This window comes from Natator depressus, chromosome 1, assembly GCF_965152275.1.
Source record: "Natator depressus isolate rNatDep1 chromosome 1, rNatDep2.hap1, whole genome shotgun sequence".
In the NCBI taxonomy this organism is placed as follows: Eukaryota; Metazoa; Chordata; order Testudines; family Cheloniidae; genus Natator; species Natator depressus.
This window is the reverse complement of record NC_134234.1, coordinates 155,429,064-155,447,804: the sequence shown is the minus strand read 5'-3', so window position 1 is coordinate 155,447,804 and position 18,741 is coordinate 155,429,064. Positions and strand designations below refer to the sequence as shown.

Below are 18,741 nucleotides of genomic sequence, written 5' to 3'. Positions count from 1 at the left end.
TAGAAGGTCTCTTTCTATAAGTCTGTATATTATATAACTAAACCTATTGTTGTATGTAAAGTAAACAAGGCTTTCAAAACGTTTTAAGAAGCTTCATTTTAAATTAAAATGCTGATCTTATGCCACCGGCCCGCTCAGCCCGCTGCCAGCCTGGGGTTCCGTTCACCTAGGCTGGCAGCGGGCTGAGCGGGGCCGGCGGCGAGGACCCCAGACCGGCCGTGGGCTGAGCGGCTCAGCCCACTGCCACTCAGCCCGCTGCCAGTCTGGGGTTCCGTCCGCCAGCTCCTGCCAGCCAGGGTCCCGGCTGCTGGTGGGCACCTACCTTCTCCCTGGTTCTAGCCCATTCTCTTCCTCCCTCTCTCTCTCTCTGCACTGAGCTGAGGGTGGGAGTGCACTGAGCACAGAGCTGGGGGTGAAGGAGCAGGCTGGGGGTTGGGGTTTAGGGTCTGGCCAGGAGCTAGAATGAGGGAGGGGGCTCAGGGTTGGGGCAGGAGGTTTGGGTGTGGAGTGCTTACCTGGGCAGCTCCCATTTGGTGCGAGGGGTGCAGGTGGGAATGTGGGGGAGGGTGTGTGCAGGAGCTCCCATTTGGTGCTCAGGGTCGGGGTGGGAAAGTGGGGGGTGCAGGGGTCAGGGCAGAGGGCTGGGGTGTGTGTGGTGGGGTGTAGGGATCAGGGCAGAGGGCTTGGGGTGTGGGCTAGGGTCATTGGGGTGCTCCCAGCCCCCTGCCCAAAGTGGCTCACGGCAGGGGGCTGGAGGGGATATGCCCTGATTCCACCCCCCTTCCCCAGGGCCCCGTCCCACTTCTTCTCCGCCTCCTCCCCGGAGCAGTGAGCAAGCTGTAGCTCCGCTTCTCCCCCTCCCTCGCAAGGGCCATCAGCTGATCGGCGGCAGGGAGGGAGAGGAGGAGGGGCAGGAACCCAGCATGCTGGGGGAAGAGGCGGGGGAGGCGGGAGCTTGCCTGCCCTGCAGCAGCAGGTGGCGGGACCAAGCTTCTTCACCCTGTCCCCGCGGCGGGGAGTGGAGAAGAGCGGGCCGGGGCAGGCAGGATTTTTAATGGTACACTGCTGCCTGCCGGGGTCCCGGCCGCCAGCCCCGCTCAGCCCGCTGCTGGCCTGGTTTCGGCAGCGGGCGGAGTGGGGCCAGCAGCTGGGACCCGGCAGGCAGCAGCGTGCCATTAAAAATTGGCTCATGTGCCGTCTTTGGCACGCGTGCCATAGGTTGCCGACCCCTGGTCTAGAAGATTATCTATTGTATACTTTCATAATGGCTCTGTGCTTTTTTATCTTTTTTATCACTAGGACTCTGTGTAGTCAAGATATTGAAACCCAGTGAATGTGCATTTATATTTAAAATAACACTTTGAGCACATGGATCTGATTTTTCTGCAGCTCTTCTTTTAAAGACTCAGAAGCATTTTGTCATCCCTACAGGTTTTGAACCAAAGGGCTAGGACTGCCTTTCATTGCTGTAAGTTCCGACATACCACTTTCTAGATTTGCTAAAACTTCATACAAGAAAAGATCCTCTCCTTGAAGAGTAAGAAAAACTTCAGGCATAATGTAGGCTCCATCCATCATCGAAAACAATGTGCGCACAAATTTGCCTGTCTTGATCTCCTTAAGATGCCCTTAACTTAGTTTCTGCAATATGTAGCAAATGGGTGACTGTTAGTGATCAAAAATGATCATTTGGCTTCAGTGCTCTGGCCGGGCAAGCAAATCAATGTACATGGTGAATACATCCACAATAGTGCAGTGCTTGAAACTGCTGTCATCTTTTGAGACTTTTATGTTTTACAAAAGAAATCCAAACTTTATATAGAATAAGGAGAATCTTTTTTGAGATCCAGAATAGCAGCTCAGTGTTGTTGATGATGCAACAACCAGCCAAGGAGAATTGTACCTATATTTGGCTTGCACACTACTTTAACATCCTGTATTCACTACTGTACAATCCGTCTTGAAAGGCCATTTGGTTTTGGTTGTAGCTATTCTGCCATGACATTTACAATTCCTGACGCTGTTTTTATTCCGAGTAGTACCACTAGCTATCCCAGATTCCAAGTCTTCGGTATCAGTAAAAAGTACAAGATTTGTCATCATGCACAAATCGGATTTCACCGTCTCTTGCTCCGTTACTTACCTGTCAGTTGATTCATCAGCAAGCACAGTAACAAAGCTAGCTATCTGTATATATTTCTGAGGCACTTCCTGAAGAAACTTTGCATTTGTAAAGTCTTCCACGCCATAGTTATTAATGTGATTTGATCTAGGACCAGCATGGGCAAACTTTTGGCCTGGGTATGGAAATTGTATGGCGGGCCATGAATGTTCACGAAATTGGGGGTTGAGGTGTGGGAGGGGGTGAGGGTGAGGGCTTCAGCTGTGGGTGTGGGCTCTGGGGAGCAGGAGGGATTCGGCGGGCGGAAGGGGGATCAGGGCTGGGGCAGGGGGTTGGGACGTTGGAGGGGTTAGGGACGCAGGCTCTGGGTGGCACTTACCTAAAGCAGCTCCTGGAAGCAGCGGCATGTCCCCCCTTGAGTTCCTACGCAGAGGCGCAGCCAGGCGGGTCTGCGTGCTGCCCTGTCCGCAGACACCGCCCCTGCAGCTCCCATCAGCCGCAGTTCTTGGCCAATGGGAGCTGCAGGGGCAGTGCTTTGGGCGGGGCAGCGTGTGGAGCCCCCTGACTGCCCCTACGCATAGGAGCTGGAGTGGAGACATGCTGCTGCTTCCGGGAGCTGCGCTTAGCCACATCACATGCAGAGCGGGGCAAGCCTTGGACCCTGCTCCCCGCGAGGAGCTTGAGGGCCGGATTAAAATGTTTGAAGGGCCAGATGCAGCCCCCAGGCAATAGTTTGCCCACCTCTCATCTAGGATTAAGGCCACTTTTGGCCTTCAAATTACAAATCTCAATCTCAGAATCTCTAGAACTAAAATCTTGTTTAGTGATTGTAAAGAGTGTTAAACAAGGTGACAAACTGTTGGATCTCCTTATTTAACACTTTACAGAAAATTATATAGTAACAGGTTCTCCTTGAGGACAAAGCAACTTGTTTTCTGCTTTGGTGTATTTTGCATGAGCAGCAGAGAGATCATGTATGTGTAGCAAATCAGTTCTAAAGGTTTTTCACCCATTTACAAGAAGATCTCATGCTTTCTGCAAATTACACAGAACATTTAATCTTTCTGACATTAAATATATCAATAGTAGCTTTTAATTAATTCTGGAAATTGCATTTAACTCTAAGTACCCATTTTCCTTATGTGTCATGTTCTTTATTCTTACTTGACTCAGGGCCTCCAATATTGCGCTCTGCTGATGATGGTTTTTTACCCCAAAACCCAGCAGTGTTGTTCAATGTCTTCCAGACACTTTTCAGATTTGTTTAAAATTACGTGTGTAGATAGTCTTTACACAAATGATTCTTAAGTATTTAGTGTGTAAATCAAGGATTGCTGCGAAAAATCAGACTACCTGTCCTTAGAGGAGCCAATTTGCAGTTTGAAGGCTGCAACAGAGTATTAAAGAGAGATCATCTCCATTCTAAATACAATCAAATTGTGTTTAGCAGCAGCAAGTAATTCAATTTTTAGTTCGTTTGAGTCAGCTGTAAGCTTTATGGGGACAGGGGCAGACTTTGTTAGGTACATATACTGCTTAGCACAATGGTGTCTTGATCTCTGATTGAGACCTCTAGTGCTGCTACAGTATAAATAATAATACACAGCCTACTTTGGCTTGGCTGAGAAGTTAAACCATTGCTTCCCTTTTTGGGAAAGATACCTGACTGTCTTTGAACTACCTGACTGCAGCACAGACCTCTGATCAGAGCACTTATATCCAACACATTATCCTCAGATATGCTCAGTAGTGTGCTTTTTCCCTTGTATCAGCCCCTTTTCCCAAAGCATTGCATATCTTGCTGACAGCATCTAAGCCCATCCCTCTGCCCAGCATCTCCTCCTGTCCCCTCTCACCGGTAGCTCAGTGTTGCTGCTCCTCTCTGTCCCTGAGGCAGCTTAGTTCTTTCTGCTCCCCTTTCACCAGTCTCCTCCATCCACTCTGTCCTCTGACTATGGTCTATGCTGCTGTGTCTGATGTCATTCTGGCTCTCCGAATGTCCTTGTTTGATGAACAGGAAGTCTGATGCTTTTATTTGCCCGGATAACAATTCAACTTGTCTAAGGCTTCTGGGTGATACAAAAAAATCCAGTGGCAGGCAAGGGAAAAAACATATTTTGTACATTGTAAGTAATAAAGTTCTGTAGGCCAGATAAGATTACACATGCATTCCCATTGTCTTCAAATTATCCCCTGAGTGACACCAGTGCAACCCTCTTATCCCAGTACAAACTCACTGAAGGTAACGGATTGGAGTTTCGTGAGCAATCCTGTTGATGCACAAGATGAAATAGGGTGAGCTGAGCTGTGGATTCTTTCTTAGATGTGTTAGCTCTGCAAACTGGCATAAAAAGCAGAAAAACAATGCTTTTTTGTTACTAAAGTCAGCAGATATGGCTGAATACACATCGGAGCAGATCTGTTGAGTAAGATGTCAGTTTTATGTAGTCTTGCTTTGGAATAGAACTGTATTTTAAAGCACATGATTACAAATATGTTTATATTCAAAGGACGGCATGAATGCTCATTTTTATTTATTTTGTTTATTTGCTGACAGGCTCTATTCTTGTCTAAGAACTGAAGGTTCCTCTCCCACTTTTTCACTTTCACAGCTCTGTTCTTGAGGCCTTATGTTTCTGCCAGTGTCCTTTTAGGTAATAGGGCAGCATTAGTTGGCCACATGGGTTGCCGAGTAATGGGTAGCATTCCTCCCCAGCGGGGCTACTATACCACTTACGGTTTCTCCTGGCCCAGGGAGTGAGGGAATGGGATTGAAGAATTGAATCCATTCTTCTGAGTATAGCTCAGAGTACTATTGTTCACCACACCTGCCCCAACCATTTTTTAAAAATTGTACAGTAATATAGACTGTGGCCAAGACGAGAAAAATCCTATGCTGTATTTGTGTTTGTTCTGTCTTGTTTGACAGTTTACCTAAGCAGTGGAGCAACACAGGATTTTGTTCTAAACACATGCCTTTCACATTCCAGTATAATACAACCTGGAAAAGAGTATTGTGAGCAGCCTTCTGCATCAGTAATTCTGTGTTCTGGTAATTGAAATAGTATATTCTTACATGTATTTAAAGTTTGCACTAAATTAATTATTCATGTAAGTAATAGTGTTTTCTTGCCTTGTTTCTAAGTCTTTTTTCCATCTTTCTCTCTAGATGGTAAAGGCAATCCAGGTGCTACGTATTCATCTGCTTGAGCTAGAAAAGGTTAATGAACTCTGCAAGGATTTCTGTAGTCGTTACATTGCCTGTCTGAAAACTAAAATGAACAGTGAAACTCTACTAAGTGGAGAACCTGGAAGTCCTTACTCACCTGTACCATCACAGGTACATTTCACGCTCGTTTAAATGGGCTTTTGCTTAGAAATACTGTGAAATTTATAATACGTTTTTGCTACACTTTTGTAAGAATTCCACTTATACGCTACTTAGCTTGTTCTTTGTAACTGTGTTTTTATTAAGGTTAGCAACCCTCTTTTGAGGAGCTGAACAGTGGACAAGTTTATTGAAAAGTTTCAACACTTAGAGACATGCCATAATTAGTTTGCCTGCATTCCTTTTACTTCTTACCTCAGTCCAGCAACTTCAAAAATTAAAAAAAAAAAAAAAAAAACCCTTGGATTTGCTGGAGTTGCTGCCTTGATGACAACAGATGTTAGGAAGGAGAATGGACACAAGAAAAAGTTGTCATAATATGCATTGTATCTCTTTGGCAATGTCGTCTTAGCTTTGACCCCACTGTGTCCAGTTTATCTGCCTCACTAAAGATGGTTTGGCTCTGTGTGGTGTGTATAAACTGAACATATAAGTTGATCCAAACATTTTAGAGTGGACAAAGGTTACTTGTTGGTTTTTAGTCATAATATTTTAGAGATGTGTCACGTGTGTCTGTTCTGTCTACCTTGTAATATCAACAGCTGCACATATTCTTATACACGTGCACTGTATTTGCTAGGTTGTTGAAATATCTGATTACAATACCTAATCTATTTTATAAAGTAATCGGAGAGGTAATGATTGCTTTATTACCCTTTTTGGAACATCCAGTCGAAAAGGAAAGGTGGTGGCTCCAGTCAGCACCGCCAACTGGGCCATTAAAAGTCCAGTCGGCAGTGCTGGGGGGGGGCTAAGGCAGGCTCGTCCCTACCTGTCCTGGCACCGCACTGCACCCCAGAAGCGGTCAGTAGGTCCAGCTCCTAGGCGGGAGGCCACGGGGCTCCGTGCGTTTCCCCCGCCCATTGTTCCCAGCCAGTGAGCTGGGGGGTGGTGCTTGTGGGTGATAGCCTGCCTTAGCCTCGCTGAGCTGCTGACTGGAGCCTCCTGAGGTAAGCCTGTGCTCCAACCCCGAGTCCCAACCTTCTGTCCCAGCCCTGCACCCCAAACCTCCTATGCCCTAAACCCCTCATCCCCAGCCCCACCTCAGAGCCTGTACCCCCAGCCCAGAGCCCATACCACCTCCTGCCCCCCAACCCCTTGCCCCAGCCGAGAGCCCCTGCCCACACCCTGGACTCCTCATCCTCGGTCCCACCCCAGAGCCTGCACTCCCAGCCAGAGCCCTCACCCCCTCCTGCTCCCCAACCCCCTGCCTTAACCCAGAGCCCCCTCCTGCACTCCAAACCCCTCACTCCCAGCTCAGAGCCCCCTCCCACACCGTGAACCCCCTCATCCCCGCCTCCGCCCCAGAGCCCTCACCCCCTCCTCCACCCCAACCCCCTGCCTCAACCCGCAGCCCCATCCCACATTCCGAATCCCTTGGCCGCGGCCTGGAGCCCACTCACAGCCGGAGCCTGCACCCCAACTCCCTGCCCCAGCCCAGAGCCCCTCTCACACCTTGAACCCCTCATTTCTGGCCCCACCCTGGAGCCCACACCCCCAGTTAGAGCCCTCACCCCCTCCTGAACCCCAACCCCCTGCCCCAGCCCAGTGAAAGTGAGGGAGGGTTGGGGAGAGTGAGCCACTGAGGGAGGGGGAATGTAGTGGGTGGGGCTAGGGTGTTCGGTTTTGTGTGATTAGAAAGTTGGCAACACTATTTCCTTGAGTGTGGACAATGATGTCATACTACCTAGTAGTGCTTCAGTTTAGGGTGCCGATCCTGTAATGACTTATGTGCATGTTTAATTTTATGCACTATGAATATTCCTAATGGTTTAAATTTAAGTTTTTAAAACTCACTTTTTGCTTTCGGTACCTTGAAGCATGGAGAGGAAAGTTTGAAATTAGATAGAGATTACTTAAAACAATTTTTGGTGCCATGGCTACTAGCTCTCAATGCTGTAGACGCACATTTGTTTAACTTTTACACATGTGTTTCCTTTGAAGTCAATGGAACTATTCACAGGCAGAGTTAAGAATATGTACAAATATTTGCAGGATCAGGGTTTACCAACATAATTTAAATTACATAACTGTAGTACACAGTTTAATTAGATTAAGATATTGTGTGCATATTGCATTTTTAAGTCAGAAAGCTGCAGAAGGAATGAAGTTATTTATTAAACCTCCAAAACTCACTTATAATTTTACTTCCTGAGACCCATTGTGTCTACTCTTTATCTTCTGTGCCTTTGAAAATTGTTTCACTTCTGGTTTAGTTATGTATCCAAAATCTTTTTTATCCCCAAATATATTTGGTTATTCCATGTCTGCTGTATGGATTTATTATTTAATGACTAATGTTTTCAAGCTGGTCAGTTTGCAGTAATGCCCTTTGAGTGATGGAGTCTTTCTCTTGGAGATGAACCTCTTTTTAAAGCCCCAGCTTTGTTGCAACTACAAATTACATGAGCATACTTAGTTTTTAAAGTTAATTATTTTATTTTTTTAGCAAATTCAAAGTGCCATTGCAGGCACACTCAGTCCCCAAGGGATTATGGTGCCTGCATCAGCATTGCAGCAGGGAAATGTAACTATGGCAACAGTAGCAGGTATGACACACAAAAGAAAAACTGACATATTGCTCTTTATTTTGCTTTCTTTCACAGTTGTTAAGAAATGTACAAAGATAGGAATTTTTTTGTATTAAAAACTCCTATAATAGTAACTTTCCAAATGTTCTACAACCAAGTGTCCCAGTAGTTCTTTTGAATACTGGTTTTATATGTTTTGTGTAAATTAAGAATAGTATAAAACAGGGGTTCTCAACCTCTTTCTTTCTGACCCCCACCCCACCTCCATGCTATTAAAAACTCCATGGCCCACCTGTGCCAAAACTACTGTTTGTCTGCATATGAAAGCCAGGGCTGGTGTTAGGGAGTAGCAAGCAGAGCAATTGCCTTGGGCCCCATGCCACAGGGGGCCCCGTGAAGCTAAGTTGCTCAGGCTTTGGCTTCAGCCCTGGGTGGCAGGGCTCAGGGCCCCAGGCTTCAGCCCCATGCAGTGGGGCTTTGACTTTCTGCCCCAGGCCTCAGCGAGTCTAACGTTGGCCCTGCTTGGGGACCCCCTGAAACCTGCTCATGGCCCTCCAGGGGGCCCCGGAACCCTGGTTGAGAACCACTGGTATATACTTATGTATATACAACCGAAAAAAGGACATTGCACAGAAATATATCTAAAGGGTTATGTGTATGTGGGGTGGGGGAGGGTGATATTTCTATGCAATGTCCTTTTATAAATGGAAAAATTATTTGATCTATTATTGAAAAGAACAATTTTTTTTCAAAATATTATTAGGCAAAAAATATGTATTATTAAAATGCTGTGCTTTAAAGCAGGGGCGGGCAAACTTTTTGGCCTGAGGGCCACATTGGGTTTCCAAAATTGTATGGAGGGCTGGTTAGGGGAGGCTGTGTCTCCCCAAACAGCCACGCGTGGCCTGGCCCCTGCCTCCTATCTGACCCCACCGCTTCTCGCCCCATCATGGCTCCCCGGGACTCCTACCCCATCCGCCACCCCTTCCAGCCCCCCATCTCATTCCTGACTTGTCCCCCGGGACGCCTGCCCTATCCAGCCCCCCTGCTCCCCACCCTCTGACCTCCCCGATCCCTATCCACACCCCCGCCCTCCCAACTCCCCTGCCCTCTATCCAACCCCCACCCCCACCCCACTCCCTGCCCCCTTACCACGCTGCCTGGAGCACCAGTGGCTGGCGGCACTACAACCGCACCTCCCAGAACACCAGGTCAGGCCGCGGCTCTGCGACTGCGCTGCCCGGCCACCCAGAGCATTGTGGCAGTGGCGCAGTGCACTGAGGCTGCGGGGGAGGGAAAACAGCGGGGGAGGGGCTGGGGACTAGCCTCCCGGGCCAGGAGCTCTGGGGCCAGGCAGGAGGTTCCCATGGGCCGGATGTGGCCCGCTGGCTGTAGTTTGCCCACCTCCGCTTTAAAGTCTTTCATTGCATTATGTGGATTTGTAACAGGATCTGGAAGACAGTGAAATCCTGACAACTCCAAACTGCACCATTGTGTTAGGCTGGCAGTCAAGATGAAATACACTTGAAATGTCTTGTCACTAAGGTCACTATGGGCATCTGATCTGGCATATCTAAAATGGATGGAAATTGAGTCAAAAGTGTTGCAGTTTTCTATAAATGAAACTTTAATATCAAAGAGTGCATCTTAATGTGTTAGAGAAGTTGTAATAAAATATAGTTAATATCAGTTATCTAAAAAATGCATTTCTGTTTGTCAGCAGTAATTATATTAAAATAATTAAATAGAATGATTATTTGTCCCTCAGTAAAGTAACTCCCACCAAGATGTTCACTTCATTGAATCATAGAATATCAGGGTTGGAAGGGCCTTCAGGAGGTCATCTAGTCCAACCACTTGGTCAAAGCAGGACCAATCCCCAACTAAATCAATAGTGATCTTAGTGTTGAAATGCATGTTTTTCAAATATTGACTTTTTATCTACTTTATAATCATAATTTTGTATTTTGTTTTTAAAGGGGGTACAGTGTATCAGCCAGTCACTGTGGTCACTCCACAAGGTCAAGTAGTGACACAAGCACTGTCACCTGGGACAATTAGGATCCAGAATTCACAGGTTTGTTTCATGGTCTTCATGGAATAGTTTCTTGGGTAAAAAAAACCTTTTTTTTTTTTTAATTAGTAGTAATATATTCAGTATAATTAATGTTTATTTGTGTAATGCTCAGTCTGGCACTTTAATCAATGTAGAATTAATTACCTTAATTCCAGAAAAAAAAAGTTAAGCATTGTTGCAAAGATCACCACATTTGTAATATGGCATAGAATCTCAAAGATTTGCAAAAATCTCCCTTGACAGGACAGAGCATCATGACATCAACTATCAATTTCTTTCTTCTTGGTGATAGCAGAGAAGTATTTGTATAGAAGAAAAATATTTTACTGAGTAAACATTAAGCCTTTTTAAACTCTTTGTAACTGAACTAGGATTATGGCAGGATGGATTTATACAAGTATGTTATGATGTCATACTGCTGGTGTCAGAAGTGTCATTTTACTGGTGCTGGCAGACTTCTTGCAATTTAAAACTTTATTTTTATATATTTCAGATTTTACACTTGTTAAGAGGTGTTTCTCACTACACAAACTTTCAGAGTACTGTGTTGAATTAAATGGGTGACAGCCAAATAGTGTGCATTACATCAAACTCAAGAAAGAGAAAGGTCAGCCTTCTTTTGCTGGGAAGCCCTTTACAGTTTAGAATAGGACAGTCCAATGAAATCTGCATTTCAGGAAGGGAAAATATTTGATAACAGGTTGACAGTCTCAAATCAGAACATCAAGATAGTGGTCTATGTATCAGAAAGTGGTAAATCAGATCATCCAGGAATAAGAAGACCCTAGAGTGGATTAATTTGTTAAACATTTGAACAGGAAGATTCATCTGCACAATATAAAGCCCAACAGTTACTGATTTTCTTTCATGAAAGAGTATATTTAAAATTCACTTATCCTTTGTAATAGCACATACATGGCCAAATTCTGCCCTCAGATACATATACCTCTGAGTTAATAAGAATTGCATCCATACCCATGACCTGTAAAATTGGTCTGGATTGTTGGGAGGGAAAACTGTTGCCACTTTGAATGGGAAAAGTGTGGCATCCAATGGGAAATAACCTCAATTTATGCACATATATGTCCATAGCTTCCTTTGACTTTAGTTGGAACTCCCAAGTCCATGTGTGGGTTGACTATGACCCTGTATTCCACTGTAACCCTTGGGCATGAAATAGAACTTCCTAAATTCCTATTTCTAGTGTTCCATAACTTTCTGAGGGAGTGGGGAACAAATTATCTTGTGGGAGTTGAAAAATACAATGGTGAGCCTCTGCAGAGAAGCGGATTGCTGTGAATTTAAAAAATTTGGCTGTGTGTGTTGTCAATTCTGAATGTGTTTGGGGGCTCAAAGAATTTTTTTTTCATATGATACTTTACACTTAGCTCAAGAACATCCTTTTTAAAATAGATTCACACTCAGCATATACACAGTGCTTGGTGATGAACCAGTGTTCTGTCTTGTTTGAAGAAACTTGGTTTAGAAATAATAAAGTTGTAACACAGCTGTTTGAAATGATATGTGAGCTCTATGCTGTTTCCTACTAGGTTTGGATAAACACTGAAGAGCATCTCTCCAAATGTTCATAGATGCAGATTTTTTCAATGTGGGAACATCTAGATACATCAATTGAGAGTGAAAAAAGGAGACAAAAGAGGGAAAGATTGATACCTCATGAAGGTTTCATACATCTGTGTTAAAAATCATTAAGGTCTAGCTTTTAATAATACAACAATTAAGAATGAAGCTACTCAGTGTTAAGGACCCTATAGTAGCCTGAACTCTTCCCCTTGTAGGCATTACATTAGGGTCTTCCATTAAATGATCATACAGTATAGATACAATACAGTACAACTTCTTTTTTTTTTTTCTTCAGATGTCTTGGGGGTTCTGGGGAGACCTGGCCACCAGGCTTTGAAATCTGTTTCATGATCTCTGTTCCCAAATGCAGACTTTTCAAATCCTGCTGACTTCAGTTTCAGAGGATTCCAGCTGACTGAGAGGACTGTCTCGTTTCAAGTCTGTATGCTGTGCTCCTTTAAATCATGCAGTGGCCTGCCAGGTTTGGGAGACCAAAAACATTTACATGTGAAGCCAGTCAGCCCTTTCTAAAACAGCTGATGCCACTTGGTTATGCTCTGTAGCTGAGGGGACATGGAGAATATAATACAACCTCATGGTATTGTAAAACAAATACAGCCTCTGTATCAGAGTTGGTAAAACAAAACATTAAATATGTGCCTCTGAAGCTGTAGAAAAGGTACAGCATAAATATAAATCAAGTGCATGCAGCATTGATTACTGACTGGGTAGAGTTAGAATTTGTGTGGAAACTCTAATTCAGAATCTCCTGATTTTTGTGCAGTTAAACTTTAAAACTTAATTTTGCTTTAGTGTAGTTTTTAAAAATGTATGCACACATATAGCTAGAGATATATGAGGAAAACCTCATTAATTGGTATTTTAAGCATGTAAATTTAAGTAATAGATTCTCCCTGTAGAGTGGCTTTGCATACAGTTATATACTTTCTAAAGGAGCTGCTGAATTTCCACTACAATCAGTTAAACTTTTGTCATTTATTTTACTCTGTTCTCATGCTCTTTTGAACTTATTGTTGCAATAATCTAAATTCATCAGGCCAAACTCAACTTGAACGTGCATACATGCAGTTCCCAAGAAACTGCATACCTACTTCAAGGACAGAGTATAGCCGATTTTTCTCTTAAAAGTAGAGCTGGTGATAGCTGTTCATTTTACAAAGTTAGTTGTCATACATATATTCTTTGTATCTGTTTTATATATATGGCTTTCTTTAAGGAGCCGGTGTGTACGCCTCTCACCGGTTCAGCTTTGTAGTTTCCAGAGGCAGGGGGGAACGTTAAGTAGTGAGAGCTGCTTTTTATACCGGTCATTATTGTCGTCTTTGATGATGATATGGATTGAGGCACATGCACAGACCTATTGTGCTTTGAGAGTTTTGGTGTATTTGTTTAGGCTGGGGAAGTAAGGGCCTTAGAGTTAAATTCACCTCAGTGCAGAAGACCCACACAAGGTGTCTTACACTATTTAAGCTCCATGTTAAGCCCCTAGGGCCTGATTCTTCACAGCCTTGCATCTTGTGTAGTCACGCCTGTGTAAAGTAAGTGTGAAACACTACCAAATAAGCATAGCATGTTACACTCTGTGCACCATGTGTAAACAGATACACAAATTGCAAGTCAGTAGAGAATCAGATTCTCAATATGGTGTTTACAGGATAAGGAGGATATTATGCCTGGCTCCCTGCACTGGAATGAATTTTATTGTAAGTGAAAATAAATGGGCACTTGATAGCTGTGATGCAGTGAATACAGCCTTCTGGCAACTACAGCAATTCTTGAAAGAGGTTCTAGAAAATGCTAAAACGTCAGAAACCTGATAATATGTAACCCAGAGTATGGATCTCTTTAGGATAATACTGCAAGAGAACTTCCACCACTACCACTGCAGGTAAATAAAGTTCCCTTTTTTGACACAGATTATAGAGCTAACGTATTTCATTGCTTCTGTAAATATAGTCATTTTTTCACATAATGATAAAAACAATTTTTGTGCAATATCTTTATTCATTAAAGTAACTGTATAACTTTCTACATTTTTCTTAAATTATTTGTGCAGCTTCAGTTACAGTTAAACCAAGATCTAAGTATCTTGCATCAAGATGATGGCTCATCAAAAAATAAGAGAGGGGTTCTTCCAAAGCACGCTACTAATGTGATGAGATCTTGGCTCTTTCAGCACATAGGGGTAAGGACTAAACATGATCAGCAGACATAAGTATTCAGAGAAGACTTTCTGTGTGGTCTATTTGGATTTGCTTCAATGGAGAATTGAATTTTCACCAAACCTTCCAACAACTGCTGTGTGCCATCGGCTCTGTGTTATTCTACAGTGTCCTCCCTGTGCACGCATACTTGCGCTGGAAGGGGAAGATAGGTTCTATTTGTAATAAATAGAGCACTATAAATTAATGGAGTATCTTCTGTTTTAGCTAACTGATGTTACAACAGATAAACTATGCATGAAAATCACACGTGTATTTCTTATGTTACATACAGTTTCCTTGTCATTTTTAATTCGGGGGGAGGGAGGGTGTTGTTTAACCACAAAAGGCTCATCAGCACTCTCATGTGACATAGCTGTCAGACAGTGTAACTAATCAAATCTTACCACATGCTGTGCTGGTGAAGGATCACACTGTCTAACAAGGACTCTGGCAGCTGTGAGAAGCATTTTTTTCCTGAATTTGACATAGGCAATTAAATGGTGGCATATACACTTTATAAGGATAAAATCAGTTTTTGTTTACTAAAGTTTTACTTGTTAAGGGTGACTGTATCAGTAAAAGTTTGTTTTAAAATGTATTTTGTTGATGAAATAGGTTTTTTTTATTCTAGCAATTTTTAATCAATTGTAATGAAGAAAGTTTCATTTTCTTTTAAGGAAAGAAAAAAGCAAAAAGTTTACATACAAAGTTTTTTTGTCTTTTTTTTGTCCTTAGCATCCATATCCAACAGAAGATGAGAAAAAGCAGATTGCAGCCCAGACAAATCTTACACTACTGCAGGTTAACAACTGGTAAGATCCAAAACTTTGGTTTAATGTCCATTATTGGAGTGTAGGTATGGAGGTACACTCTGTGTATGTGAGTGCCATCCACATGTGTTCAATACATAGAAATAAAATTAGGAGTCTAACTTAAACTGAAAAAATCATGAACATCTAGAGTTAAATCTACAGTTCTACACTAAACTTTCCTGGAAACAATGGGTGGTCTTCCACATTCAGTACTCTGCAAACTTAAAGCACCTAAGGACCTCAAAACACTCTACAGGCACTAAGGATTTTCACCTCCTAACACCCTGAGAGATATGGAAGTAGTATTATGCTTATTTTGCTGATAAAGGAATTAAGGCTTAGCGAGCTTCAATGACCCACCCAACAGAACAGAAGTCTTTGTCATATCTGGCATAGAGCTCTGGTCTCCTCATTCAAAGTCCTGTGCTTTGCCATAAGAAAATCCTTCCTTACCTAACTACAGTGAAATTAATTACTAATGGCTTGTCAGACTTTTGAATTTGTTTAGGAGCAGAAAGAGACGGAAGGATGGTTCCTGTGCAGCAATTGGAGGGGCCTGAAGTAAATGGGAGGAGAGCAGAGAGTTACAGGGAATTGGGAAGAAGGTGGAGAATCTGTTTGGCAGAGACTGTTGACAAGAGAGTGGATTGACTGGAGCAAGAGCCAGGCATGAGAGATTTAGTGGGACCATCAAAGGATGTCAGGCAGGAGCTAGGGACAAACCAGAGATAAACAGAGAAGAGCCAGGTGAGCAGGGAACCTGAGCAAATGACCCAAGTAGGAGCCATGTCTGGGGGGACCCTAATTAAAGGACTATCCATTATCTGGGCCATGCTGCAACGATTCACAGCTTATATTGGGTGGGTGGACTTTGGAATGCACCTGGCTAGAAGAAGAACTGTACCAGCTGGCAGCAGGGGAGGGAGGAAAGAGGGCCTGCCAGCCAGGGAGAAGTAGAGAGCTGCTTCCTTAGTTAGATTTGCAATATCAAAGGACTTCAGTGCTCCAGGAGCAGGTGTTGTGGTTCAGTGGTTCTTGTGCATCCCTAACATGGAGTATGAAATCAAGGTGCTGAGAAATAGCATTTTTCATTTTTAATATGAATTTCTATTTAATTTTTATTTTTTGCATAAAACATTGGTTGAGACCGTCTCTGTGTGTGCGTGAACGCACATGCATTCACAATTTTTTGGTCATAAGCTGTGTGGTGTTTTTGTTGGTCATCTTTAGGTTTATCAATGCTAGAAGACGAATTCTTCAGCCAATGCTGGATTCCAGCTGTTCTGAAACTCCAAAAACAAAGAAAAAAACAGCTCAAAACAGACCAGTTCAGAGGTTCTGGCCTGATTCCATTGCATCAGGAGTTGCTCAGCAGCAATCTAATGAACTTACAATGTCAGATGGTAAGGAAAATTGGCTGGAACACATATAGTAAAATGAATTCCTTATTTAAATGTCTTTATTACATAGAAATAAAGTGGCTTTTGTTGTTGTTATGTTTTGGAGCATTTCCTGATGTAGCTAAATCACTGTGTTGATAGTCTGGAAAAAATTAACAGACATTTCTCTCTCAGAATTTTAGCTAAATACTTGGATTTTTTGGTATATAATATATTATATATAGAAAAAATGTGTTTCAAGAATTTTGTTTAGGTTTCTCAAAGTCAAACACTCAGCAGTTAGGAAATGTCAGAATTAAAGTTGCCCATGCAACCTTAATTCTTCACCCTGGTGCATATGTATTATGATATAGTTTTTAGTTACATGATCATGTATTATTTTTCCCAGAGTGGAAGAGCCAGACTTGTTACATGGGGCCTCCTGACTCTCCACGCTGTTCTCATTCCTGCAGACCACACTGCCTTACTGCCCAAGGTACTACAGCTCCCGTTGAATTCTCTTGTAGTGTTGTGTGCTCAGTGCTGCAAATCAGGTCCCAAGAGTCTCACATCTGGGCACTGAGAAAATGAGGAATATATAATTAGTGACCACCTGTTGAACTTTTGGTTTAAATGACTTGGCTAGTATCATGTAGGAACTTTTGTGGCAGAGGCAGGAATAGACCCAGTTATCCCTCCTGGATGGCATCCAACTGCCTTAATCACAGGACCAGCCTTTCCCTTCCTGCACTCCCCTGCCTCAGGTCCCTACTCACCTTGCAACGTCTGCATCAAGGACCTGATCTGACTCTCACTGAAGTCAATAGGAAAGCTGCCAGTAACTGTTGACAGGGTGGGTGAGGTAATATCTTTTATTGGACTCTCTAATATCCTGGGAGCAACACGGCTACAACAACACTTCAATTAATTGTTGACATCAATGGGAGCTAAATAAGGCAGCAGTCTCATCCATTTAAGTAACCCTGATTCACTCCCTGAGCACCTTCCAGCCTGTGCACTGAATGAGGTAGGGGTACAGTGGGAGATATTTAGTTTGTGATCATGTAATTAAAGACTGATTCATGCATGCACACAGAGGGACCAAACAGTGTCTTGCAATCTCAATTCTGACATTTCCTAACTTTTGAGTGCTTGACTTTGCAACCTAAATAACATAGTTGTTTGTTGTACGTAATTTCCAAGGTATCCTATTTAAAAAAATACAAATTTGCTTGTGTAATGTTAAATCTAAATTCTGATTTGATCATTGTTTTCAGTTTACTAATTGTTTACTAATTCAGTTTACACGTTTTCATCTCTGCAGGAGCTGTTGTAACAATTACAGCTCCAGTCAACATGAATGTAGACAGTCTCCAGTCTCTGTCATCTGATGGTGCTACTTTGGCTGTTCAGCAAGTTATGATGGCAGGACAAAGTGAGGATGAATCTGTGGATAGTGGTGAAGATGATGGAGCAGACCTCTCAACAACAAACATCAGTGGGCTTGTTTTGGATAACAGTGATTCTTTGCAGTAGGAAGCAAGAGTGTGACAAAATATTTAGGAAAATGAATGGACTGACTGACTGTTTTTATAGTTTGCACAGCAAACATTTTACACAAGTTTTATTTCTAATATGTTTTATATGTAGATATAGAAGGGTGCACTTTTTTGTATTTCATAGTAAGCTTAAAGAGTGTCTTTGCAGGTGCAGCAACTTCTTTCAAATGTGTTTTTGAATTCTGAAGAGGGGTTAGGTTTTTGGTTTTGTTTTTGTTTTTCAAAACATTGCATCTAATAATATAATGATCCACATAAATATCCCTTTTTTTTCTCTCATTATATTGAAAGTGCTACAATTTCTAAAGAATTATGCCGTTTCAATTAGACCTATTGTTTAACACAACTCTTGGTTGGCTAACGATGTAAATTCAAAGCATGTGTCACTTGATCATTAAGTTAGACACACATTTGAAAGATGCTTCTGCACCTTAAAAACTGCCAGTCTGAGGTGGGCGGCAACACACACACACACACACACACACACACACACACACACACACACACACACACACACACACACACACACACACACACACACACAAAATAGAGATGTGTGATTGTGTGATTCAGTAGCGAATGTATGACAGTTTAAATAAGTTTAATTTCTCTCATAGTCAGTGAGCTTGTTTATCATTTGCTATAAAAACTCCTATTTTTACCTTGGCGGGATTATTGGATTAAAAAAAAATATTTTTATAAATTCAGTAGGAATTGGAATGACAACTGTATTGAGCATGAGAAAAAAATTTCCAGAAGGGGAAAATAAATGTTTAGTATTCCTATTTGGAAGGTTCTGAAAATTTGACCAAATTTAATAAACATGCCTAATGCTAGTGTTCCATGGTTCTCTGCTATCCCATAGTGGTATAGTATATTTGATAATAGCATAAGAAGGGCCCACGGTTTGATGGGATTTTGATATTGTCAAACTTTGATTTATATATCTGTAAACTAATGCTCAAATTACATTTAACTCTGTATCTAAACTTGTATCTGAAGATATTTGCTAAATAAGTATTCAGGTAAGTAAGTACAATTATCCACAAAATTTCTAGTAATCA

At 42.6% G+C, this 18,741-nt stretch overlaps 1 protein-coding gene and 1 long non-coding RNA gene across 8 annotated transcripts in view; one reads left to right on the top strand and one right to left on the bottom strand.

The window, feature by feature from the left end:
• Window positions 1-4,027, bottom strand: part of LOC141997199 (uncharacterized) — a 39,965-nt gene extending 35,938 nt beyond the window's left edge. The window contains exon 1 of the long non-coding RNA XR_012641691.1: window positions 3,979-4,027. This is a non-coding gene — a long non-coding RNA (uncharacterized LOC141997199). The remainder of the gene's footprint in view (window positions 1-3,978) is intronic.
• The window catches only part of PKNOX1 (PBX/knotted 1 homeobox 1), a 61,006-nt gene extending 42,835 nt beyond the window's left edge, over window positions 1-18,171 (top strand). For all 7 annotated transcript variants that reach the window (XM_074969450.1, XM_074969440.1, XM_074969453.1 and 4 more), the window contains 8 exons: window positions 5,292-5,462; window positions 7,960-8,059; window positions 10,021-10,118; window positions 13,573-13,611; window positions 13,780-13,908; window positions 14,663-14,739; window positions 15,970-16,142; window positions 17,443-18,171. In XM_074969450.1, the coding sequence (XP_074825551.1) occupies window positions 5,292-5,462; window positions 7,960-8,059; window positions 10,021-10,118; window positions 13,573-13,611; window positions 13,780-13,908; window positions 14,663-14,739; window positions 15,970-16,142; window positions 17,443-17,654 (999 nt within the window). In that variant the 3' untranslated portion in view covers window positions 17,655-18,171. The remainder of the gene's footprint in view (window positions 1-5,291; window positions 5,463-7,959; window positions 8,060-10,020; window positions 10,119-13,572; window positions 13,612-13,779; window positions 13,909-14,662; window positions 14,740-15,969; window positions 16,143-17,442) is intronic.
• Window positions 18,172-18,741: the final 570 nt, after the last annotated feature.